Raw genomic sequence first — 26,361 nt, 5'->3', positions numbered from 1 at the left:
CATTATCATGACGTGACATGATGTAAAATTCGACGCTCTTTAAGATGCTGGCATACGTTTTTCTTTGTTCTACGATTTGCTGTTTTCACCCCCACCCCAGCCACTATGGACTCTGCAACTTTACGGGAAGATTACCAGCGACCTCAACTTATACATACTAGAAATGCAGCTCTTCTAGTGAAAAAGTCCATTTCACGAGGATTTTGACTGTTTTAGAAAGACTGATCGTTACCAAAACAGCGGAAGCTCTCCCCCCCCCCCCCCAAACACGCACTCTTCGCCGCGCATATTAGAGTGCTTGCACAGCTCAGCTCTCCTCTTACATATCAGTCGCACTTATTTAAACACGCTGCAAGCAGCTATAGGGTTTTCTCGGCTCTTCCCGCTGAATTTTGGGCCCCTCAACGCGCTAATATAGCGGTGCCTTTTCATGGCGCTTCAATTTTTTTGCGTCATCTAGACAACGCGACTTTTTCATTATGCGCAAAACGTTTGCAGGTAAACATTATTGACTTGCAGTAAACATTATTACTTTATGACATGCCGTGGCGTAAACCTTGATTTACCGCACGTTATGCCATAAAATATTGTACGACACTATTATTCTTATTATATTTTCTTTATTCGTATTATATTTTATCTATCCTAAATTTACTAATTCAGTGATTACTTTAACTAAAATTTTTTGAATCTCTGTCAAAGTTGCGTGTATATACAGGGTGTCCCATTTTAATTTACCACCCCCTAGAACTGGTTAATAATTTGCTCTGAGAAAAAAATGTTTCAAATAAAATTTGTTGGGTTCGAAGGGGGACATCTTTCGGCTATTTTAGCTGTGACCTTGAACATGACCTTCAAGGTCATTTGAAAGTCAAGACCAAATTTTCATATGAAATGTGCATATTTTTATGGCGGATTCGGATTCTACTAGAAAAGAGAAACACTTTTTGTCCGAATCATTTTTTGAAAAAATCCCAAATTTTTGTTGTAAACGGCTTTAAAAAAGTTGAAAAAATCACTAGATATCTCTTATTGCCCCACCCTTTAAAAGAAGTTAAAAATTTTACATTTTATCCGAGGAATTAGAAACGTACACAATTTTACAAATTTAAGTCCAAGTATGACCTTAGCCATGAACTTGTCCTTAACCAACAAGGTCATTCGAAGGTCAGTCAATTTATTTAACGGTAATCCTCGATTTTTATTCCGGCAATTGAAGCTTGGCTATGACCTTGACCTCGAACCTTAAATTCATTTTAAGAAAGAACCATCACTTTAATGGAAAATACTCTCTTTTTCAAAGAAATGAAATTACCAAAAAATTTATTAACAGAACCAAAGTTCATTAGAACGCTAATCTGATTCATTTTTTATCACATGGGGGAAGTTTGCAATCTTCGGGGTGTGTTTGACATTCTCTGGGGCAAGTTTGCAATCTTCGGGGTATGTTTGACATTCTCTGGGGCAAGTTTTACGTCATCTGCGGAAAATTTGACATCATCTGGGGCAAGTTTACGGTCACAACTGGGACAAGTTTGACATCATCTGGGGCAAGTTTGAGCAGTAAGGGGCATGTTTTCAACTGAGAATCAAAATCAAGCTTAGTTTTTTTAATGAAAATTGTACATATTTTAAATCATATTCAGATTCTCTGATAAAGTACGCATCTTTTTAAGAAATATTTTTCTCGTAAATGCTTTATTTCTCGCTAAAAGACATTTTTTTGCTTCGTTATCGTTCTATTGGTAAAGCTTGTAAATTCTTACAGCTCCTCAAAGCTTCTCATCATTAGGTTTTCATTGACTTTCTGAATTTCAGAGCAGAAAAATACTTATAATAAATTATTTCTAGTAAGATTAAATATTCCCTAAAAAATCTACCTACAACAGATAAAGGCTGACTACACGCCAGTAGAGATAGTCAACATGATCAAGATTCTGGGAGAATGTCACGACAATTACAAGGCTGCAGCGAGGCTGTACGCTGAAAGGTATCCGGACGCTCGTCATCCTACTAGGAGGAATATTAAACTTCTAACGATAAGAGCTCAAGGAGGTAACTTAAGAAGGAAGAGGCGACGGACGGGCCCAATAGAGCATATTGCACTTGGGGTTCGTGCTGTAATTGCCGAGGATCCTCATATTTCGACGCGACAAATTCAGCGAATGCATGGAGTACCCAGATCAACAGTTTCCCGTTTATTGCGTCATTTTAGATTTCATCCATATCACTTGCACCTTACACATGCCATTGAGCCTGGTGATCCTGCCAGGCGACTTAGATTCTGTCAATGGGCGGAAACACGAATGCGCATAGATCCATTTTTCTTTAATCGGACTCTCTTTACAGACGAGGCAAAGTTCGACAATATGGGAGGAGTTAATCTTCATAACGCGCATTATTATGCAGAAGAAAATCCACATTGGCAGCGAGATCACCGTACACAAAGACGGTGGTCAATTAATGTTTGGGCGGGCATAGTTGGGGAATACGTTGTGGGTCCAATTTTTTATGACCGTAATTTAAACGGCGAGCTTTATTTAGATATTCTCGAGAACCAAATTCCACCTCTTCTAGAAAACATTCCGCTAGAAATAAGGCGAAACATGTGGTTCCAGCAAGATGGTGCTCCCGCTCATCGTAGACTATTTGTCAGGAGATTTCTGAACGCGACATACCCAAATAGTTGGATTGGAATTGGTAGTCCAATCTGTGAATTCCCTGCGCGATCGCCAGATTTGACCCCATTGGACTTCTTTCTGTGGGGGGCCGTGAAGCAGAGAGTTTACGCGGAAGCCCCGACGACGGCACAAAATATGATGGAGAGAATTGTTGCAGCATTCCAGGCGTTCACCCCACAAACATTAATAGATGTCCAAAGAAGTTTTCGGCAGAGAATACAAATGTGCATTCAACAAAATGGGCAATTGATAGAGCACTTGAGGCGTTGAAATTTCCGTGACTAGCTGAACGAAGGGGTCTTGCCTCAAGTGGCTGGACGTGAAGGTCTTGCCTTAAGTGGTTGGACGTGAAGGTCTTGCCTTAAGTGGCTGGATAGGGTCTTGCCTTAAGTGGTTGGACGGGGTCTTGCCTTAAGTGGCTGGACGTGAAGGTCTTGCCTTAAGTGATCAAAAGGATACCTCTGTCTTTGTTTGAAGCTAGTAACATTCATCTAAAACAGCTTATTTCTAGGACAAATTCTCTTTTCAGTTAAAGGGAGAGCTATTGATGATCAAAAAATGGTTAAGACAAAAAGTGTTACTTTTTTACCCGAATCTGTGATAAATCTTATTCAAATGACCTTGAAGGTCATGTTCAAGGTCACAGCTGGAATAGCCAAAAGATGCCCCCCTTCTAACCCAACAAATTTTATTTGAAACATTTTTTTCTCAGAGCAAATTTTTAACTTCTTTTAAAGGGTGGGGCAATAAGAGATATTAGTGATTTTTTCAACTTTTTTAAAGCCATTTACAACAAAAATTTGGGGATTTTTAAAAAAATGATTCAGACAAAAAGTGTTTCTCTTTTTTAGTAGAATCCGAATCCGCCATAAAAATATGCACATTTCATATGAAAATTTGGTCTTGACTTTCAAATGACCTTGAAGGTTATGTTCAAGGTCGCAGCTAAAATAGCCAAAAGATGCCCCCCTTCGAACCCAACAAATTTTATTTGAAACATTTTTTTCTCAGAGCAAATTATTAACCTGTTTTAGGTGGTGGTAAATTAAAATGGGACACCCTGTATATATAAAGTATAAAGTACTATGAAGTACATTTGCAGTCCTGCTGCGAAGACTAGTACATTTCTCACTTTGTATACCTTTGATCCTCTGGCAACGAAACTATTCAAAATTTTTTCCAAAAAAAGATTGTTTCTTTCAATTTACATTCCTCAACTTACATTCTCTTGTGAGGGCAATAACTACCAGAGAAGAAAATCTACTCTCCATCGTGTTGCACATAGCATTTCATTCCAGATCCCGATCTAGAAATAAAGACAACGTGTTTTTTATATTTTAATAATGCACAGTATACTATATGTGTTATTTTGTTGGAAATTATAAAAACACATTTACTTCTGTCCCAAAAAATTAACTTATGCCCCTTAAACATTATTTGCGAAAAAATATGCTGTTCTAACCTCTTTTTTTATAACCGAAAGTTGCTTTCCGGTCGGGGTATGGAATAAAATTAACAAGCAGTTATATATTTCCCATATAAATTATTGCTCGAATATTTATTATAATTATGTATTCTAGGAATTGCAAGTAGGAACGGTTTTATTATATGGTGTTCGTATTGTTTCATTAGTGATTGAAAAACAAGAAAGGCTATGCCTGGCACAAATTAGTAATACGCTTCTTAAGCAGTTCAGTTACAATGAAATCCATAACAGACGAGTAGCTCTTGGAATAACTTGTGTTCAATGTACACCAGTTCAACTGGAGATTTTGCGACGTGCTGGTGCAATGCCAGTTTCTTCCAGAAGATGTGGCATGATAACTCGTAGAGAAGCAGAACGTCTATGTAAATCGTTTCTTTGCGATAATGCACCACCAAGGTAATCACTGTTATCTTAAAATGAATTAATACAAAATAAAAATATATAAGGTTAAAACAATTTTAGCAACTAACGTTTAGTACACATACTTTTGAAAATAGAAAATATCCAGGTCTAGAATTGTAAATTAGAAAGCATTAAAGTAAATCAACTGCATGACACAATCTACTATAATTTTAATAATTGATTATACGCTTTGAAATTCATAATAATTAGACGTAACAGTTACTGCTGACATTTATTGTATCAGTAAATAGAAGACATTTGAGTTATCGCAGAACAAACGTGACTTACAAGGGATGGTTCTGTCAAAATGAAAGAACTGTCCAACTGACCGAACTGTCAAATACAAAAAAATTCTAAAATTGTATTAAAGTGTAGTCCTCAAGAAGACATTCACAAGACCATGTTTTCAGCTAATAAGCTCTTTATAAGGATTGACATTGACTCTAAAACCCTGGTAGAATTTTCCTTAACCAAAATGTCCAATACGGAAGAAGACTACGAAAGGTGTCTGGTGTCACATCCAATGATGCAACGACACTTATGAAAAATTCACACCCTTAGCCTACACTTTCGTGCAATAGCTAGGTGCTCTGAATGTTTGCAATTTATAAAGAAGAAAGAAAATGTAAAAAACCTTTATAAAATGACCTGGGTTAAATTGGATCCAAGTTCTAAAAATTTTAAAGAAAAGGGTAAATAACCCGGTATTAGTCGGTTCGTTTGTCCTAGCGATAGTTGTAGGCAGTAAAGAAAGGTAGAGTAGCAAATCAAAACTTTACTTACTTTTTGTTGGAGTACTCTTTCTTTCTCTCTGTTTGATGTTCTTCGTTGGTTTTTCATGTATATAATAAATTTTGAAATTTAATTTTAATTATTCAAATATTTATTTTGCTTTAAGTTCTTATTAATACAAAAGAAAATTGAAACGGTCACGACTCTTCTCGGTACGGTGCGCGTATATGATTTTAGATTTTTAGAAAAGAGCAATAATCATTTACTGATCTGTGTCCGAGTTCTGACAACAGGTCAGAAATAGAAATGTGTTTCTATTTAAAAGTATTTACTTATGATATGAGAGAGGTCCGGGATACCAGGTAGTGGAGAAATATTTCAATAATAAAAGTAGGTTATTTCTTTTCAATAAACAAAATATATTCTATCAGTATTCTATTGCGTAAATTGCAAGTATTCTTGGCAACAGAAAAATATGTATATTTGCTTTGATTTTACAATCAAGTTATAAGTCAATACGCTTTATTTTGCGTTATTGGCTTTGGATCATGATTTTCTAAGTATACAAATGATTTAGAATTATTTTATGTTTCGCTATCTGATACGCGTTAGTTGCGCTATCAGGTATAAATATGTGAAATATATAAGTCTTTTGGAAATATGAAAATTTTACAAGTTTGAGAAATATTCGAAAATATTCTAAGTCTTTTACCTGCTCAAGGCATAAGTTGCTCAAGAGCAGGGACTAGGCGCTTTAGTTGCGCTGGCGCTTACGTTGCGATTCGGCTAGTGAGCTCGGATAGCCCGTACGAGTCTTTATATAGGCCGCGGAGAGAGTGGGTATCAAGCCGCCAAAAAAACTCTTACATTCATACTTGCAAACATACATTTACACCTATATACTGTAACGTTGTGGCCTTGCTAGCGCAAAATCAGATAAGTTTGTTTCACCGAGCTTAGGGACCGACGCGCAAGGCTACCACGTTAACAAAAGGATCGTCGGGTGACGACCAGGAACTCGCCTCGGCTGCTCAGGATCTCCGTCTTGACGGACCGTGGAGAGTGGCGGAGTCCTTCTGTGCTCGGCTTATTTATGAATGGAAGGAAGGATTTCAGCATGCACTACCATGACACTCTAATAATTTATGCTAAGAGAACCTTTGGGCTTTATCTGCCCTCAGAACATTTATTCACTCGAAATAACAATATGCACTACGTGCGATCGTGTGTGCGTGTGTTGTGCGTCGAGACGATCATCAAAATCGGCCGGCGCACTATGCGCGACAATCGGGCTTTGCCCTTGGCCTTACACTAAGCTATTTACTTGCTTGTGCTTTTCTGCACGTCGTGCGCCATGCACCAAATTAACCGAGAGAGAGATAGGTGGGCTATTCGCCGACACAGGACAGACTCACGGGTTTGCTGATGAATGTCGCGTTGCCGCTGCTGGACGGGCTGGCTGCTCTGGGTTCCACCTCGTCAGCTCCGTTTGGTCGGGGCCCACCGAACTCCTCCTCGTGGCGTTGGCGAGAGCTGCAGGCACTGGGTTGCTTTAGCCTGGGCACGATGTCGTGGCCCTCGGCCTGATGGTCTGGTCTGAAGCCGCGCCCTTGGAGATGAGTGGCATCGACGGCAGGCTAGCTTCCGTGGCTCCTGGTTACGTGTGGTCGCTACCAGATTCGGGAGTCAAGAGAGCGAGTCGCGCTTCTCTCTGCTGATCGATAGTCCTTCTTCGATCGATTCGGGGCCCTTCGGATTGCTTCGTGCGAATCCGGATCTGCTATGTCGTTCTCTCTTGTTGCGTGTTTATTAGTCAGCATCGGTTATTGTCACGCTGCTTTCCTTTTGCCCCCCCCCCCCTCTCTCCTATTCTACTTCTATGCTTCGCGCGCAACTCCTGCCGCCTCGATAGTCGTCGCAATGCGTGTTTGTATGTGTATGTGCGCGCTTCGTGCGCGTGTATATGCTGGGCTTATGCCGAGCTGTTGTAAGGGCATCTGCACTGTCACAATACATTTATCATTCATTTAAACATATTATAATGCGCCGCCTCTGAGTCGAACTCCTTCTCTTGCGCCGCTGCGCTCGCTGCTCAATATATATGTATATAATCGCGTGTTTCGCGCTCTCCCCGCTCTATCTCTGCTTCTGCTGCCGCCGCTCACTGGCTCGTGGCGCTGCTGATGTTAGCTGCTGCTATGAGCACAGCTGTGACTCGGAGTGTTAAAGTGAAGAGTGGGGGAGTGCGATATACTCGCATAAAATCTAAAATTGTATTCAACAAAATTTATTGTTAATAAATTTTATTTTTTTTTTTGAGGAGCCTGTACGGGGTGTTACAAAATATACGTAGCTTTAAAATTATAATCTAATAGTTGTCGCTGAAACAAAATATTCTAACAATTACTTCTGATCTTCAAGCAATACTGCTTACAGATCTCTAATGGACTACCTAAGGTCGACTAACTGATCGAGTCGACTAACTCCTCGATGTTGTTGGGGGCCATTTCCACCAAGACGCCGGAAATTAGTTAGAAAACTGTTACATCTTACGCTTTCCATTACTTACGCCGAATGTTCGCATCACTCCCCCTAAGCAGCTTTGATCAAACCGTTCAGTCCGCCTACGCCCTCACCCTTACGACTGTGGTTTCCGAAAATTTCGCACGAATGCCCACGCCATATTTGCATAGAATTTTCCAAGCATTTGATTTACTGTTAATTCAAGTTAAATAATAGATACTATAACTTTGATGCTTCTAAAATTCTCTACAAATTGATACTTTTTTTCTGTTTATCCGGAGAGTTGGAGAAATGCTTAATGCACCATGACAGGAGCCGGGCGAGGCTCCCCGTGTGTGAGAATCTCCTGGCGCGGGACAACGCTAGGCATACTCACTAAAACTCCACATCTCATAGGGCCGCGAAAACCCCCCCGGTAACCGCTTTCGAATTCCTTCGGGGTCACCTGTCTTAAGCTGTGCTAGCCGTCAACTAGTCTTGTAAACAACTGTCATTGTTTTTCGTGCGGAGAACCGTCTCCACGTACGCCGCTATCTTGTCCCAGTTCTGCTTGCTGTCAAGCATCGTTTTGACTACCGTTTCGGGCATAAACGCCCCTATCGTCAGCTCCAGTACTCTACGCTTGCCAGCCTAGTGATGGCAGTCAAAAAACGCGTGTCTCACGTCGTCCCGTTCGTCACCGCAGTACTTACACCCCGGTGTTGCCACCCTGTTCATCGCGAACAGGTAGCATCGTAAAGTATCCGTGCCCGGAGAAAAACTGGGTAAGGTAAAAGTTTACCTCCCCCCATTTTCTGTCCACCCTCGGGCCTAAATCCAAAAAAAAATCCACGGAGATTATCCCCCAGATTACCATCGATGCTTCGAGAGGATAGGGAGGTCTTTTGTCCACTCAATAGATATTACCGGGTGGATCAAAGACTGCTATCGCTCTTTGAATGTGCTTCTCTCCCGCTTTACTAACCTCGGGTCTCGAATCCTTCACGTTCGCGTATTAACCCTTCGCGGACCGTTTCATTGGCAAATCAAAAAATTTTTGGAGGTCCCTCGTAATTGTTTTGCAGAACCATGTTTAATATTTGTGCGTTTAGGCATGGCCTTACCGATCCGTCGCGTTTTCTTACGATCTGTATCGGGTTAATATATACGCTATTCGAGCGTCTTATTATGTTTAATTTTAACATCCTGTCAAACTCATCTAGTGCGTCTTGTCTGTCAGCGATGGGTATTGGGTGTGGTCGGCAAAACCAAGGTGTGTTGTCTGTTATAATCAATTCATGTTCATAGGTTGTTAAGAGACCGGGTTTCTTTTCAAATACTTCTTTTCTTTTAATAATCAGATTTTTTAATATATTTCTTTGTGCCTCGTTGAGGTTTTCACAAGAGTTAATTTTTCCATCGATCTCCTCGATTGTGAGTTCGTATGGATTTTCATAATTGTTTTCATAATCTTCGTAAAGATTATTGAGATCCGTGTGGTGCCCTTTTTCACTGAATCCACCGGCGTCTTGGATTGTTAGCGACGTGAACTCGTTACGCGGCATTATTTTGTCTACGTACGTTATTACTCCGTCGTTATCTTTCATCGAAAAGAGAATTTGTTCATGTACCGTGTTTATTAACATTTTTAATAGTTTGATTGTGTCGAACCCGATTATACAAGGCTTGACTAGTTTGGGTATAACCAAGAATATGATTTTTTCAGACAGTTTTTCTAATTTCATATTCAAACGCAATTGTATTTTAAGCCGAGCCGATTTGATACCCGTAGCGCCTTTTATGACTTTACCGCAAATAGGTAATGTTGGACAAAGCTTAAAAGTTTCATAGTTCTGATGGTAAAATTCTTCAGAAATGACCGTTACCTCGCTTCCCGTATCTACGAGTAGATACTCCCATCGATTACTTTTTCCATCGTTTCAGCTTCCATAGTTTCCGTGCTTTTCATTTCGCCCATTTTTCGTGTAACGATCGCGTATCCATCGCCAAATGGATCATTCTCGACGTCTTCGATGATCTTCGTCCAACAGCGGCGCTTACTCTCTTGTATCGCGTCTCTGCGAATTTTTCGCGATTCGTCCTGTCTTTTGGAAAGGTCCCAGGCTTCAGGCCTATTCTGCTTCCAGGTTCTTTGAGCCCTTTTTCTAGCTTAGAAATTTTCTTTCCTAAGCTCCACATTGTCGTCTGTCCACCAGTACACCGGTCTTCTCTGGTGGCTGGTGGACACCCTGGGCATGGTCGCATCGCAGATCTCAGTTATCAGATTAGTAGTTCTCTCTACTATTGTCTCTGCTCTTTCGCGTCCGCCTAATGCGTGCGGGATCTCGTTGGATGGTAGGTTCGAACTTTGAATTAACTCCGCGAGTGTCTCTCGGTTCATGCGTCGGGTGTTCCATCTTGGCGCTCGACTATGGTTTCTCCTTGTACTGATTTGACGGTCTTCGTTGATATTGAATAGAATATACTGGTGGTCGCTAGCTGTATATTCTTTCATGACGTGCCAGTCCCTTATGTCGCGGATCGTTATTTCGCTTGCGAAGGTTACATCCGGTATGGATTCCCCAAAGCCTGTTCTACGGTGGGTAGTGGTACCTACCTCTCTACCACCGTTCGCTACTATCAAGTTCAGCCTGGCTGCCATCTCGAGGATGGCTCTGCCTCTTAAGTTCGTCGTCGGCATGCCCCATTCCGTGGCCCTCGCGTTGAAGTCGTCCCCGATCACGATTTCCCTGGGGACCTCTCTAATAGCGTCCTCCAATACCCCTAGTTTCCTTGTAGAGTTGGCGGTAGTTAGGTTCGGTGACAGATATACGCTGAAGAATGTTATGCGACCCATACTTCCCCTTACGTAGTCTACTCCCGTACCCGTATTCGCCAACCTGCGCATGGGCACCCAAATGGCGGCGGTTTTTCCGTTGTTTGACACACAAAAGGGTGAGTTCTTGTATTGTTCGCTGATCAATATGACGTCCACTATCTGCTCCCTAACGTGTTGTGTAAGCAGATCATGTGCGAGCCTACTTCTGTGCAGATTTCCTTGGAGTATCTTCGTCATTATCTTTGGATCTTGCTTGCGTTTATAGCCGTCCGAAAGACTGCGCACGCTCCGGTACCTAGAGTGTGCATCGTCCTATCCTCAGGCGTCTTGGCGTCTTTGCAAAGAAAACACTTTACCTGTTGGGTCGGCTGGCGTGTGGCTTTATTATTTTCAGAAAAAATAAAGCGATTTAGCTCGCTGTTCCCAGGTTTACGCTAGTTAGACTGCTTGTAGTTTGGTAGGTGTGGTTTCTAGGGGTTAAGATGGTTAGGGGTAGGTATTTAGGTGATTTGTTGGCTTCTGGCGTGTGGCTTAATTATTTTGAGAAAAAATAAAACGATTTAGCTCGCTGTTCCCAGGGTTAGGTTAGTTAGCCTGTTTGCGGTTCGGTAGGGGTGGTTTCTAGGGGTAGGGGGGTTAGTGGTTAGGTGGTTAGCTGGCTTATGGTGTATAGTTTAATTATTTTAAGAAAAAATAAAGCGATTTAACTTGCTGTTCCCAGCGGTAGGCTAGTTAGCCTGCTTGTGGTTTGGTAGGTGTGGTTTCTAGGGGTTATGCGGGTTAGGGATAGGTATTTAGTTTATTAGCTGGCTTATGTTGTGTGGCTTCATTATTTTAAGAAAAAATTAAGCGAATTTACTCGCTGTTCCCAGGGTTAGGCTAGTTAGCCTGCTTGTAGTTTGGTAGGTGTGGTTTCTAGGGTTTAAGCGGGTTAGGGGTAGGTATTTATGTGATTTGTTGGCTCATAGTGTGGGGTTTAATTATTTCAAGAAAAAATAAAACGATTTAGCTCGCTGTTCCCAGGGTTAGGTTAGTTAGCCTGTTTGCGGTTCGGTAGGGGTGGTTTCTAGGGGACGGGGGTTAGTGGTTAGGTGGTCAGCTGGCTTATGGTGTATGGCTTTATTATTTTAAGAAAAAATTAAGCGATTTAACTTGCTGTTCCCAGCGTTAGGCTAGTTAGCCTGCTTGTGGTTTGGTAGGTGTGGTTTCTAGGGGTTATGCGGGTTATGGATAGGTATTTAGTTTATTAGCTGGCTTCTGGCGTGTGGCTTAATTATTTTGAGAAAAAATAAAACGATTTAGCTCGCTGTTCCCACGGTTAGGTTAGTTAGCCTGTTTGCGGTTCGGTAGGGGTGGTTTCTAGGGGTAGGGGGGTTAGTGGTTAGGTGGTCAGCTGGCTTATGGTCTATGGCTTTATTATTTTAAGAAAAAATTAAGCGATTTAACTTGCTGTTCCCAGCGTTAGGCTAGTTAGCCTGCTTGTGGTTTGGTAGGTGTGGTTTCTAGGGGTTATGCGGGTTATGGATAGGTATTTAGTTTATTAGCTGGCTTCTGGCGTGTGGCTTAATTATTTTGAGAAAAAATAAAACGATTTAACTCGCTGTTCCCAGGGTTTGGTTAGTTAGCCTGCTTGTAGTTTGGTAGGGATGGTTTCTAGGGTAGGGGGGGTGAGTGGTTAGGTGGTTAGCTGGCTTATGGTGTGTGTGGCTTTATTATTTTAAGAAAAAATTAAGCGATTTAACTCGCTGTTCCCAGGGTTAGGCTAGTTAGACTGCTTGTGGTTTGGTAGGTGTGGTTTCTAGGGGTTATGCGGGTTATGGATAGGTATTTAGTTTATTAGCCGGCTTCTGGCGTGTGGCTTAATTATTTTGAGAAAAAATAAAACGATTTAGCTCGCTGTTCCCAGGGTTTGGTTAGATAGCCTGCTTGTAGTTTGGTAGGGATGGTTTCTAGGGTAGGGGGGGTGAGTGGTTAGGTGGTTAGCTGGCTTATGGTGTGTGTGGCTTTATTATTTTAAGAAAAAATTAAGCGATTTAACTCGCTGTTCCCAGGGTTAGGCTAGTTAGACTGCTTGTGGTTTGGTAGGTGTGGTTTCTAGGGGTTAAGCGGGTTAGGGGTAGGTATTTAGGTGATTTGTTGGCTCATGGTGTGTGGCTTTATTATTTTGAGAAAAAATAAAGCGATTTAGCTCGCTGTTCCCAGGTTTACGCTAGTTAGACTGCTTGTGATTTGGTAGGTGTGGTTTCTAGGGGTTAACCGTGTTAGCGGTCGGTATTTAGGTGATTTGTTGGCTTCTGTTGTGTGGCTTAATTATTTTGAGAAAAAATAAAACGATTTAGCTCGCTGTTCCCAGGGTTAGGTTAGTTAGCCTGCTTGCGGTTCGGTAGGGGTGGTTTCTAGGGGTAGGGGGTTTAGTGGTTAGGTGGTCAGCTGGCTTATGGTGTGTGGCTTTATTATTTTAAGAAAAAATAAAGCGATTTAACTTGCTGTTCCCAGGGTTAGGCTAGTTAGACTGCTTGTGGTTTGGTAGGTGTGGTTTCTAGGGGTTATGCGGGTTATGGATAGGTATTTACGTTATTAGCTGGCTTATGGTGTGTGGCTTTATTATTTTAAGAAAAAATTAAGCGATTTAACTTGCTGTTCCCAGGGTTAGGCTAGTTAGCCTGCTTGTGGTTTGGTAGGTGTGGTTTCTAGGGGTTATGCGGGTTATGGATAGGTATTTAGTTTATTAGCTGGCTTCTGGCGTGTGGCTTAATTATTTTGAGAAAAAATAAAACGATTTAGCTCGCTGTTCCCAGGGTTTGGTTAGATAGCCTGCTTGTAGTTTGGTAGGGATGGTTTCTAGGGTAGGGGGGGTGAGTGGTTAGGTGGTTAGCTGGCTTATGGTGTGTGTGGCTTTATTATTTTAAGAAAAAATTAAGCGATTTAACTCGTTGTTCCCAGGGTTAGGCTAGTTAGACTGCTTGTGGTTTGGTAGGTGTGGTTTCTAGGGGTTAAGCGGGTTAGGGGTAGGTATTTAGGTGATTTGTTGGCTCATGGTGTGTGGCTTTATTATTTTGAGAAAAAATAAAGCGATTTAGCTCGCTGTTCCCAGGTTTACGCTAGTTAGACTGCTTGTGATTTGGTAGGTGTGGTTTCTAGGGGTTAACCGTGTTAGCGGTCGGTATTTAGGTGATTTGTTGGCTTCTGTTGTGTGGCTTAATTATTTTGAGAAAAAATAAAACGATTTAGCTCGCTGTTCCCAGGGTTAGGTTAGTTAGCCTGCTTGCGGATCGGTAGGGGTGGTTTCTAGGGGTAGGGGGTTTAGTGGTTAGGTGGTCAGCTGGCTTATGGTGTGTGGCTTTATTATTTTAAGAAAAAATAAAGCGATTTAACTTGCTGTTCCCAGGGTTAGGCTAGTTAGACTGCTTGTGGTTTGGTAGGTGTGGTTTCTAGGGGTTATGCGGGTTATGGATAGGTATTTACGTTATTAGCTGGCTTATGGTGTGTGGCTTTATTATTTTAAGAAAAAATTAAGCGATTTAACTTGCTGTTCCCAGGGTTAGGCTAGTTAGCCTGCTTGTGGTTTGGTAGTTGTGGTTTCTAGGGGTTATGCGGGTTATGGATAGGTATTTAGGTGATTTGTTGGCTTCTATTGTGTGGCTTAATTATTTTGAGAAAAAATAAAACGATTTAGCTCGCTGTTCCCAGGGTTAGGCTAGTTAGCCTGCTTGTGGTTTGGTAGGGGTGGTTTCTAGGGGTAGGGGGTGAATGGTTAGGGGATTAGCTGGCTTATAGTGTGTGGCTGTATTATTTTAAGAAAAAATAAAACGATTTAGCACGCTGTTCCCAGGGTTAGGTTAGTTAGCCTGCTTGCGGATCGGTAGGGGTGGTTTCTAGGGGTAGGGGGTTTAGTGGTTAGGTGGTCAGCTGGCTTATGGTGTGTGGCTTTATTATTTTAAGAAAAAATTAAGCGATTTAACTTGCTGTTCCCAGGGTTAGGCTAGTTAGCCTGCTTGTGGTTTGGTAGTTGTGGTTTCTAGGGGTTATGCGGGTTATGGATAGGTATTTAGTTTATTAGCTGGCTTCTGGCGTGTGGCTTAATTATTTTGAGAAAAAATAAAACGATTTAGCTCGCTGTTCCCAGGGTTTGGTTAGATAGCCTGCTTGTTGTTTGGTAGGTGTGGTTTCTAGGGTTTAAGCGGGTTAGGGGTAGGTATTTATGTGATTTGTTGGCTCATAGTGTGGGGTTTAATTATTTCAAGAAAAAATAAAACGATTTAGCTCGCTGTTCCCAGGGTTAGGTTAGTTAGCCTGTTTGCGGTTCGGTAGGGGTGGTTTCTAGGGGACGGGGGTTAGTGGTTAGGTGGTCAGCTGGCTTATGGTGTATGGCTTTATTATTTTAAGAAAAAATTAAGCGATTTAACTTGCTGTTCCCAGCGTTAGGCTAGTTAGCCTGCTTGTGGTTTGGTAGGTGTGGTTTCTAGGGGTTATGCGGGTTATGGATAGGTATTTAGTTTATTAGCTGGCTTCTGGCGTGTGGCTTAATTATTTTGAGAAAAAATAAAACGATTTAGCTCGCTGTTCCCACGGTTAGGTTAGTTAGCCTGTTTGCGGTTCGGTAGGGGTGGTTTCTAGGGGTAGGGGGGTTAGTGGTTAGGTGGTCAGCTGGCTTATGGTCTATGGCTTTATTATTTTAAGAAAAAATTAAGCGATTTAACTTGCTGTTCCCAGCGTTAGGCTAGTTAGCCTGCTTGTGGTTTGGTAGGTGTGGTTTCTAGGGGTTATGCGGGTTATGGATAGGTATTTAGTTTATTAGCTGGCTTCTGGCGTGTGGCTTAATTATTTTGAGAAAAAATAAAACGATTTAGCTCGCTGTTCCCAGGGTTTGGTTAGATAGCCTGCTTGTAGTTTGGTAGGGATGGTTTCTAGGGTAGGGGGGGTGAGTGGTTAGGTGGTTAGCTGGCTTATGGTGTGTGTGACTTTATTATTTTAAGAAAAAATTAAGCGATTTAACTCGCTGTTCCCAGGGTTAGGCTAGTTAGACTGCTTGTGGTTTGGTAGGTGTGGTTTCTAGGGGTTATGCGGGTTATGGATAGGTATTTAGTTTATTAGCCGGCTTCTGGCGTGTGGCTTAATTATTTTGAGAAAAAATAAAACGATTTAGCTCGCTGTTCCCAGGGTTTGGTTAGATAGCCTGCTTGTAGTTTGGTAGGGATGGTTTCTAGGGTAGGGGGGGTGAGTGGATAGGTGGTTAGCTGGCTTATGGTGTGTGTGGCTTTATTATTTTAAGAAAAAATTAAGCGATTTAACTCGCTGTTCCCAGGGTTAGGCTAGTTAGACTGCTTGTGGTTTGGTAGGTGTGGTTTCTAGGGGTTAAGCGGGTTAGGGGTAGGTATTTAGGTGATTTGTTGGCTCATGGTGTGTGGCTTTATTATTTTGAGAAAAAATAAAGCGATTTAGCTCGCTGTTCCCAGGTTTACGCTAGTTAGACTGCTTGTGATTTGGTAGGTGTGGTTTCTAGGGGTTAACCGTGTTAGCAGTCGGTATTTAGGTGATTTGTTGGCTTCTGTTGTGTGGCTTAATTATTTTGAGAAAAAATAAAACGATTTAGCTCGCTGTTCCCAGGGTTAGGTTAGTTAGCCTGCTTGCGGTTCGGTAGGGGTGGTTTCTAGGGGTAGGGGGTTTAGTGGTTAGGTGGTCAGCTGGCTTATGGTGTGTGGCTTTATTATTTTAAGAAAAAATAAAGCGATTTAACTTGCTGTTCCCAGGGTTAGGCTAGTTAGACTGCTTGTGGTTTGGTAGGTGTGGTTTCTAGGGGTTATGCGGGTTATGGATAGGTATTTACGTTATTAGCTGGCTTATGGTGTGTGGCTTTATTATTTTAAGAAAAAATTAAGCGATTTAACTTGCTGTTCCCAGGGTTAGGCTAGTTAGCCTGCTTGTGGTTTGGTAGGTGTGGTTTCTAGGGGTTATGCGGGTTATGGATAGGTATTTAGTTTATTAGCTGGCTTCTGGCGTGTGGCTTAATTATTTTGAGAAAAAATAAAACGATTTAGCTCGCTGTTCCCAGGGTTTGGTTAGATAGCCTGCTTGTAGTTTGGTAGGGATGGTTTCTAGGGTAGGGGGGGTGAGTGGTTAGGTGGTTAGCTGGCTTATGGTGTGTGTGGCTTTATTATTTTAAGAAAAAATTAAGCGATTTAACTCGTTGTTCCCAGGGTTAGGCTAGTTAGACTGCTTGTGGTTTGGTAGGTGTGGTTTCTAGGGGTTAAGCGGGTTAGGGGTAGGTATTTAGGTGATTTGTTGGCTCATGGTGTGTGGCTTTATTATTTTGAGAAAAAATAAAGCGATTTAGCTCGCTGTTCCCAGGTTTACGCTAGTTAGACTGCTTGTGATTTGGTAGGTGTGGTTTCTAGGGGTTAACCGTGTTAGCGGTCGGTATTTAGGTGATTTGTTGGCTTCTGTTGTGTGGCTTAATTATTTTGAGAAAAAATAAAACGATTTAGCTCGCTGTTCCCAGGGTTAGGTTAGTTAGCCTGCTTGCGGATCGGTAGGGGTGGTTTCTAGGGGTAGGGGGTTTAGTGGTTAGGTGGTCAGCTGGCTTATGGTGTGTGGCTTTATTATTTTAAGAAAAAATAAAGCGATTTAACTTGCTGTTCCCAGGGTTAGGCTAGTTAGACTGCTTGTGGTTTGGTAGGTGTGGTTTCTAGGGGTTATGCGGGTTATGGATAGGTATTTACGTTATTAGCTGGCTTATGGTGTGTGGCTTTATTATTTTAAGAAAAAATTAAGCGATTTAACTTGCTGTTCCCAGGGTTAGGCTAGTTAGCCTGCTTGTGGTTTGGTAGTTGTGGTTTCTAGGGGTTATGCGGGTTATGGATAGGTATTTAGGTGATTTGTTGGCTTCTATTGTGTGGCTTAATTATTTTGAGAAAAAATAAAACGATTTAGCTCGCTGTTCCCAGGGTTAGGCTAGTTAGCCTGCTTGTGGTTTGGTAGGGGTGGTTTCTAGGGGTAGGGGGTGAATGGTTAGGGGATTAGCTGGCTTATAGTGTGTGGCTGTATTATTTTAAGAAAAAATAAAACGATTTAGCACGCTGTTCCCAGGGTTAGGTTAGTTAGCCTGCTTGCGGATCGGTAGGGTGGTTTCTAGGGGTAGGGGGTTTAGTGGTTAGGTGGTCAGCTGGCTTATGGTGTGTGGCTTTATTATTTTAAGAAAAATTAAGCGATTTAACTTGCTGTTCCCAGGGTTAGGCTAGTTAGCCTGCTTGTGGTTTGGTAGTTGTGGTTTCTAGGGGTTATGCGGGTTATGGATAGGTATTTAGTTTATTAGCTGGCTTCTGGCGTGTGGCTTAATTATTTTGAGAAAAAATAAAACGATTTAGCTCGCTGTTCCCAGGGTTTGGTTAGATAGCCTGCTTGTAGTTTGGTAGGGATGGTTTCTAGGGTAGGGGGGGTGAGTGGTTAGGTGGTTAGCTGGCTTATGGTGTGTGTGGCTTTATTATTTTAAGAAAAAATTAAGCGATTTAACTCGCTGTTCCCAGGGCTAGGCTAGTTAGACTGCTTGTGGTTTGGTAGGTGTGGTTTCTAGGGGTTAAGCGGGTTAGGGGTAGGTATTTAGGTGATTTGTTGGCTCATGGTGTGTGGCTTTATTATTTTGAGAAAAAATAAAGCGATTTAGCTCGCTGTTCCCAGGTTTACGCTAGTTAGACTGCTTGTGATTTGGTAGGTGTGGTTACTAGGGGTTAACCGTGTTAGCAGTCGGTATTTAGGTGATTTGTTGGCTTCTGTTGTGTGGCTTAATTATTTTGAGAAAAAATAAAACGATTTAGCTCGCTGTTCCCAGGGTTAGGTTAGGTAGACTGCTTGTGGTTTGGTAGGTGTGGTTTCTAGGGGTTAAGCGGGTTAGGGGTAGGTATTTAGGTGATTTGTTGGCTCATGGTGTGTGGCTTTATTATTTTGAGAAAAAATAAAGCGATTTAGCTCGCTGTTCCCAGGTTTACGCTAGTTAGACTGCTTGTGATTTGGTAGGTGTGGTTACTAGGGGTTAACCGTGTTAGCAGTCGGTATTTAGGTGATTTGTTGGCTTCTGTTGTGTGGCTTAATTATTTTGAGAAAAAATAAAACGATTTAGCTCGCTGTTCCCAGGGTTAGGTTAGGTAGACTGCTTGTGGTTTGGTAGGTGTGGTTTCTAGTGGTTAAGCGGGTTAGGGGTAGGTGATTTGTTGGCTTCTGGCGTGTGGCTTAATTATTTTCAGAAAAAATAAAACGATTTAGCTCGCTGTTCCCAGGGTTAGGTTAGTTAGCCTGCTTGTGGTTTGGTAGGGGTGGTTTCTAGGGATAGGGGGGTGGCTGGTTTGGTGGTTAGCTGGCTTATGGTGTGTGGCTTCATTATTTTAAGAAAACATTAAGCGATTTTACTCGCTGTTCCCAGGGTTAGGCTAGTTAGCCTGCTTGTGGTTTGGTAGGGGTGGTTTCTAGGAGTAGGGGGTGAATGGTTAGGGGATTAGCTGGCTTCTGTTGTGTGGCTTAATTATTTTGAGAAAAAATAAAACGATTTAGCTCGCTGTTCCCAGGGTTAGGTTAGTTAGCCTGCTTGCGGATCGGTAGGGGTGGTTTCTAGGTGTAGGGGGTTTAGTGGTTAGGTGGTCAGCTGGCTTATGGTGTGTGGCTTTATTATTTTAAGAAAAAATAAAGCGATTTAACTTGCTGTTCCCAGGGTTAGGCTAGTTAGACTGCTTGTGGTTTGGTAGGTGTGGTTTCTAGGGGTTATGCGGGTTATGGATAGGTATTCACGTTATTAGCTGGCTTATGGTGTGTGGCTTTATTATTTTAAGAAAAAATTAAGCGATTTAACTTGCTGTTCCCAGGGTTAGGCTAGTTAGCCTGCTTGTGGTTTGGTAGTTGTGGTTTCTAGGGGTTATGCGGGTTATGGATAGGTATTTAGTTTATTAGCTGGCTTCTGGCGTGTGGCTTAATTATTTTGAGAAAAAATAAAACGATTTAGCTCGCTGTTCCCACGGTTAGGTTAGTTAGCCTGTTTGCGGTTCGGTAGGGGTGGTTTCTAGGGGTAGGGGGGTTAGTGGTTAGGTGGTCAGCTGGCTTATGGTGTATGGCTTTATTATTTTAAGAAAAAATTAAGCGATTTAACTTGCTGTTCCCAGCGTTAGGCTAGTTAGCCTGCTTGTGGTTTGGTAGGTGTGGTTTCTAGGGGTTATGCGGGTTATGAATAGGTATTTAGTTTATCAGCTGGCTTCTGGCGTGTGGCTTAATTATTTTGAGAAAAAATAAAACGATTTAGCTCGCTGTTCCCAGGGTTTGGTTAGATAGCCTGCTTGTAGTTTGGTAGGGATGTTTTCTAGGGTAGGGTGGGTGAGTGGTTAGGTGGTTAGCTGGCTTATGGTGTGTGTGGCTTTATTATTTTAAGAAAAATTAAGCGATTTAACTCGTTGTTCCAGGGTTAGGCTAGTTAGACTGCTTGTGGTTTGGTAGGTGTGGTTTCTAGGGGTTAAGCGGGTTAGGGGTAGGTATTTAGGTGATTTGTTGGCTCATGGTGTGTGGCTTTATTATTTTGAGAAAAAATAAAGCGATTTAGCTCGCTGTTCCCAGGTTTACGCTAGTTAGACTGCTTGTGATTTGATAGGTGTGGTTTCTAGGGGTTAACCGTGTTAGCGGTCGGTATTTAGGTGATTTGTTGGCTTCTGTTGTGTGGCTTAATTATTTGAGAAAAAATAAAACGATTTAGCTCGGTGTTCCAGGGTTAGGCTAGTTAGCCTGCTTGTGGTTTGGTAGGGGTGGTTTCTAGTGGTTAAGCGGGTTAGGGGTTGGTATTTAGGTTATTAGCTGGCTTATGGTGTGTGGCTTTATTATTTTAAGAATAAATTCAGTGATTTAACTCGCTGTTTCCAGGGTTAGGCTAGATAGCCTGCTTGTGGTTTGGTAGGTATGGTTTCTAGGTGTTACGCGGATTAGGGGTAAGTATTTATGTGATTTGTTGTCTTCTGGCATGTGGCTTAATTATTATCTGAAAAAATAAAACGATTTAGCTCGCTGTTCCCTGGGTTAGGCTAGTTAGCCTGCTTGTGGTTTGGTAGGTGTGGTTTCTAGGGTTTAAGCGGGTTAGGGGTAGGTATTCAGGTGATTTGTTGTCTTCTGGCATGTGGCTTAATTATTTTCAGAAAAAATACAACGATTTATCTCGCTGTTCCCAGCGTTAGGTTAGTTAGCCTGCTTGTGGTTTGGTAGGGGTGGTTTCTAGGGGTAGGGGGGTGGCTGGTTAGTGGTTAGCTGGCTCATGGTGTGTGGTTTAATTATTTTAATAAAAAATAAAGCGATTTACCTCGCTGTTCCCAGAGTTAGGCTAGTTAGTCTGCTTGTGGTTTGGTAGGGGTGGTTTCTAGTGGTAGGGGGGTGAGTGGTTAGGTGGTTAGCTGGCTTATGATGTGTGGCTTTATTAGTTTAAGAAAATATTAAGCGATTTAACTCGCTGTTCCCAGGGTTAGGCTAGTTAGCCTGCTTGTGGTTTGGTAGGGGTGGTTTCTAGTGGTTAAGCGGGTTAGGGGTTGGTATTTAGGTTATTAGCTGGCTTATGGTGTGTGGCTTTATTATTTTAAGAATAAATTCAGTGATTTAACTCGCTGTTTCCAGGGTTAGGCTAGATAGCCTGCTTGTGGTTTGGTAGGTATGGTTTCTAGGTGTCACGCGGATTAGGGGTAAGTATTTATGTGATTTGTTGTCTTCTGGCATGTGGCTTAATTATTTTCTGAAAAAATAAAACGATTTAGCTCGCTGTTCCCAGGGTTAGGTTAGTTAGCCTGCTTGTGGTTTGGTAGGGGTTGTTTCTAGGGATAGGGGGGAGGCTGGTTAGGTGGTTAGCTGGCTTATGGTGTGTGGCTTTATTATTTTAAGAAAAAATTAAGCGATTTAACTCGCTGTTCCCAGGGTTAGGCTAGTTAGCCTGCTTGTGGTTTGGTAGGTGTGGTTTCTAGGGTTTAAGCGGGTTAGGGGTAGGTATTTAGGTGATTTGTTGTCTTCTGGCATGTGGCTTAATTATTTTCAGAAAAAATAAAACGATTTATCTCGCTGTTCCCAGCGTTAGGTTAGTTAGCCTGCTAGTGGATTGGTAGGGGTGGTTTCTAGGGGTAGGGGGTGTCTGGATAGTGGTTAGCTGGCTTATGGTGTTTGGCTTTATTATTTTAAGAAAAAATTCAGCGATTTAACTCGGTGTTCCCAGGGTTAGGCTAGTTAGACTACTTGTGGTTTGGTAGGTGTGGTTTCTAGGGGTTAAGTTGGTTAGGGGTAGGTGATTTGTTGGCTTCTGGCGTGTGGCTTAATTATTTTCAGAAAAAATAAAACGATTTAGCTCGCTGTTCCCAGGGTTAGGTTAGTTAGCCTGCTTGTGGTTTGGTAGGGGTGGTTTCTAGGGATAGGGGGGTGGCTGGTTTGTGGTTAGCTGGCTTATGGTGTGTGGCTTCATTATTTTAAGAAAAAATTAAGCGATTTTACTCGCTGTTCCCAGGGTTAGGCTAGTTAGCCTGCTTGTGGTTTGGTAGGGGTGGTTTCTAGGGGTAGGGGTGAATGGTTAGGGATTATCTGGCTTATAGTGTGTGGCTGTATTATTTTTAAGAAAAAATAAACGATTTAGCACGCTGTTCCCAGGGTTAGGTTAGTTAGCCTGCTTGGGTTTGGTAGGTGTGGTTTCTAGGGGAGGGGGGTGGTGTTTAGTGGTTAGCTGGCTTATGGTGTGTGTGGCTTTATTATTTTAATAAAAAATAAAGCGATTTATCTCGCTGTTCCCAGGGTTAGGCTAGTTAGCCTGCTTGTTGTTTGGTAGGTGTGGTTTCTAGGGGTTCAGCAGGTTAGGGGTAGGTATTTAGGTTATTAGCTGGCTCATGGTGTGTGGTTTAATTATTTTAATAAAAAATAAAGCGATTTACCTCGCTGTTCCCAGGTTAGGCTAGTTAGCCTGCTTGTGGTTTGGTAGGTGTGGTTTCTAGTGGTTAAGCGGGTTAGGGGTAGGTGATTTGTTGGCTTCTGGCGTGTGGCTTAATTATTTTAGAAAAATAAAACGATTTAGCTCGCTGTTCCAGGGTTAGGTTAGTTAGCCTGCTTGTGGTTGGTAGGGTGGTTTCTAGGGTAGGCGGGTGGTGGTTTGGTGTTTAGCTGGCTTGTGGTGTGTGGCTTATTATTTTAAGAAAAAATTAAGCGATTTACTCGCTGTTCCCAGGGTTAGGCTAGTTAGCCTGCTTGTGGTTTGGTAGGGGTGGTTTCTAGGGTAGGGGGTGGATGGTTAGGGATTAGCTGGCTTATGGTGTGTGGCTGTATTATTTTAAGAAAAAATAAACGATTTAGCACGCTGTTCCCAGGGTTAGGTTAGTTAGCCTGCTTGCGGTTTGGTAGGTGTGGTTTCTAGGGGAGGGGGGTGTGTGTTTAGGTGGTTAGCTGGCTTATGGTGTGTGTGGCTTTATTATTTTATTAAAAAATAAAGCGATTTATCTCGCTGTTCCCAGGGTTAGGCTAGTTAGACTGCTTGTGGTTTGGTAGGTGTGGTTTCTAGGGGTTATGCGGGTTATGGATAGGTATTTACGTTATTAGCTGGCTTATGGTGTGTGGCTTTATTATTTTAAGAAAAAATTAAGCGATTTAACTTGCTGTTCCCAGGGTTAGGCTAGTTAGCCTGCTTGTGGTTTGGTAGTTGTGGTTTCTAGGGGTTATGCGGGTTATGGATAGGTATTTAGTTTATTAGCTGGCTTCTGGCGTGTGGCTTAATTATTTTGAGAAAAAATAAAACGATTTAGCTCGCTGTTCCCACGGTTAGGTTAGTTAGCCTGTTTGCGGTTCGGTAGGGGTGGTTTCTAGGGGTAGGGGGGTTAGTGGTTAGGTGGTCAGCTGGCTTATGGTGTATGGCTTTATTATTTTAAGAAAAAATTAAGCGATTTAACTTGCTGTTCCCAGCGTTAGGCTAGTTAGCCTGCTTGTGGTTTGGTAGGTGTGGTTTCTAGGGGTTATGCGGGTTATGAATAGGTATTTAGTTTATCAGCTGGCTTCTGGCGTGTGGCTTAATTATTTTGAGAAAAAATAAAACGATTTAGCTCGCTGTTCCCAGGGTTTGGTTAGATAGCCTGCTTGTAGTTTGGTAGGGATGTTTTCTAGGGTAGGGTGGGTGAGTGGTTAGGTGGTTAGCTGGCTTATGGTGTGTGTGGCTTTATTATTTTAAGAAAAAATTAAGCGATTTAACTCGTTGTTCCCAGGGTTAGGCTAGTTAGACTGCTTGTGGTTTGGTAGGTGTGGTTTCTAGGGGTTAAGCGGGTTAGGGGTAGGTATTTAGGTGATTTGTTGGCTCATGGTGTGTGGCTTTATTATTTTGAGAAAAAATAAAGCGATTTAGCTCGCTGTTCCCAGGTTTACGCTAGTTAGACTGCTTGTGATTTGGTATGTGTGGTTTCTAGGGGTTAACCGTGTTAGCGGTCGGTATTTAGGTGATTTGTTGGCTTCTGTTGTGTGGCTTAATTATTTTGAGAAAAAATAAAACGATTTAGCTCGCTGTTCCCAGGGTTAGGTTAGTTAGCCTGCTTGCGGATCGGTAGGGGTGGTTTCTAGGGGTAGGGGGTTTAGTGGTTAGGTGGTCAGCTGGCTTATGGTGTGTGGCTTTATTATTTTAAGAAAAAATTAAGCGATTTAACTCGTTGTTCCCAGGGTTAGGCTAGTTAGCCTGCTTGTGGTTTGGTAGGTGTGGTTTCTAGTGGTTAAGCGGGTTAGGGGTAGGTGATTTGTTGGCTTCTGGCGTGTGGCTTAATTATTTTCAGAAAAAATAAAACGATTTAGCTCGCTGTTCCCAGGGTTAGGTTAGTTAGCCTGCTTGTGGTTTGGTAGGGGTGGTTTCTAGGGGTTAAGTTGGTTAGGGGTAGGTGATTTGTTGGCTTCTGGCGTGTGGCTTAATTAGTTTGAGAAATAATAAAACGATTTATCTCGCTGTTCCCAGGGTTAGATTAGTTAGTCTGCTTGTGGTTTGGTAGGGGTGGTTTCTAGGGGTTAAGTTGGTTAGGGGTAGGTGATTTGTTGGCTTCTGGCGTGTGGCTTAATTAGTTTGAGAAATAATAAAACGATTTATCTCGCTGTTCCCAAGGTTAGATTAGTTAGTCTGCTTGTGGTTTGGTAGGGGTGGTTTCTAGGGGTAGAAGGGTGAGTGGTTAGGTGGTTAGCTGGCTTATGGTGTGTGGCTTTATTATTTTTAGAAAAAATAAAGCGATTTAACTCGCTGTTCCCAGGTTAGGCTAGTTAGCCTGCTTGTGGTTTGGTAGGTGTGGTTTCTAGTGGTTAAGCGGGTTAGGGGTAGGTGATTTGTTGGCTTCTGGCGTGTGGCTTAATTATTTTCAGAAAAAATAAAACGATTTAGCTCGCTGTTCCCAGGGTTAGGTTAGTTAGCCTGCTTGTGGTTTGGTAGGGGTGGTTTCTAGGGATAGGCGGGTGGCTGGTTTGGTGGTTAGCTGGCTTGTGGTGTGTGGCTTCATTATTTTAAGAAAAAATTAAGCGATTTTACTCGCTGTTCCCAGGGTTAGGCTAGTTAGCCTGCTTGTGGTTTGGTAGGGGTGGTTTCTAGGGGTAGGGGGTGAATGGTTAGGGGATTAGCTGGCTTATAGTGTGTGGCTGTATTATTTTAAGAAAAAATAAAACGATTTAGCACGCTGTTCCCAGGGTTAGGTTAGTTAGCCTGCTTGCGGTTTGGTAGGTGTGGTTTCTAGGGGAGGGGGGTGTGTGTTTAGGTGGTTAGCTGGCTTATGGTGTGTGTGGCTTTATTATTTTATTAAAAAATAAAGCGATTTATCTCGCTGTTCCCAGGGTTAGGCTAGTTAGCCTGCTTGTGGTTTGGTAGTTGTGGTTTCTAGGGGTTATGCGGGTTATGGATAGGTATTTAGTTTATTAGCTGGCTTCTGGCGTGTGGCTTAATTATTTTGAGAAAAAATAAAACGATTTAGCTCGCTGTTCCCACGGTTAGGTTAGTTAGCCTGTTTGCGGTTCGGTAGGGGTGGTTTCTAGGGGTAGGGGGGTTAGTGGTTAGGTGGTCAGCTGGCTTATGGTGTATGGCTTTATTATTTTAAGAAAAAATTAAGCGATTTAACTTGCTGTTCCCAGCGTTAGGCTAGTTAGCCTGCTTGTGGTTTGGTAGGTGTGGTTTCTAGGGGTTATGCGGGTTATGAATAGGTATTTAGTTTATCAGCTGGCTTCTGGCGTGTGGCTTAATTATTTTGAGAAAAAATAAAACGATTTAGCTCGCTGTTCCCAGGGTTTGGTTAGATAGCCTGCTTGTAGTTTGGTAGGGATGTTTTCTAGGGTAGGGTGGGTGAGTGGTTAGGTGGTTAGCTGGCTTATGGTGTGTGTGGCTTTATTATTTTAAGAAAAAATTAAGCGATTTAACTCGTTGTTCCCAGGGTTAGGCTAGTTAGACTGCTTGTGGTTTGGTAGGTGTGGTTTCTAGGGGTTAAGCGGGTTAGGGGTAGGTATTTAGGTGATTTGTTGGCTCATGGTGTGTGGCTTTATTATTTTGAGAAAAAATAAAGCGATTTAGCTCGCTGTTCCCAGGTTTACGCTAGTTAGACTGCTTGTGATTTGGTATGTGTGGTTTCTAGGGGTTAACCGTGTTAGCGGTCGGTATTTAGGTGATTTGTTGGCTTCTGTTGTGTGGCTTAATTATTTTGAGAAAAAATAAAACGATTTAGCTCGCTGTTCCCAGGGTTAGGTTA

General features: G+C 42.2%; 1 protein-coding gene across 4 annotated transcripts in view; it reads left to right on the top strand.

Annotated features, from left to right (window-relative positions):
* LOC116416484 (SKI family transcriptional corepressor 1 homolog-B) overlaps nt 1–26,361 on the top strand; it is a 767,432-nt gene that overhangs the window by 363,000 nt on the left and 378,071 nt on the right. For all 4 annotated transcript variants that reach the window (XM_031925220.1, XM_031925221.1, XM_032601564.1 and 1 more), the window contains one exon: nt 4,262–4,563. In XM_031925220.1, coding sequence (XP_031781080.1) covers nt 4,262–4,563 — 302 coding nt within the window. The remainder of the gene's footprint in view (nt 1–4,261; nt 4,564–26,361) is intronic.

Source organism: Nasonia vitripennis (genome assembly GCF_009193385.2).
Source record: "Nasonia vitripennis strain AsymCx chromosome 2 unlocalized genomic scaffold, Nvit_psr_1.1 chr2_random0007, whole genome shotgun sequence".
NCBI classification, from domain to species: domain Eukaryota; kingdom Metazoa; phylum Arthropoda; class Insecta; order Hymenoptera; family Pteromalidae; genus Nasonia; species Nasonia vitripennis.
The sequence above is the reverse complement of the archived record's forward strand: the minus strand, read 5'-3'. Positions and strand labels throughout refer to the sequence as shown.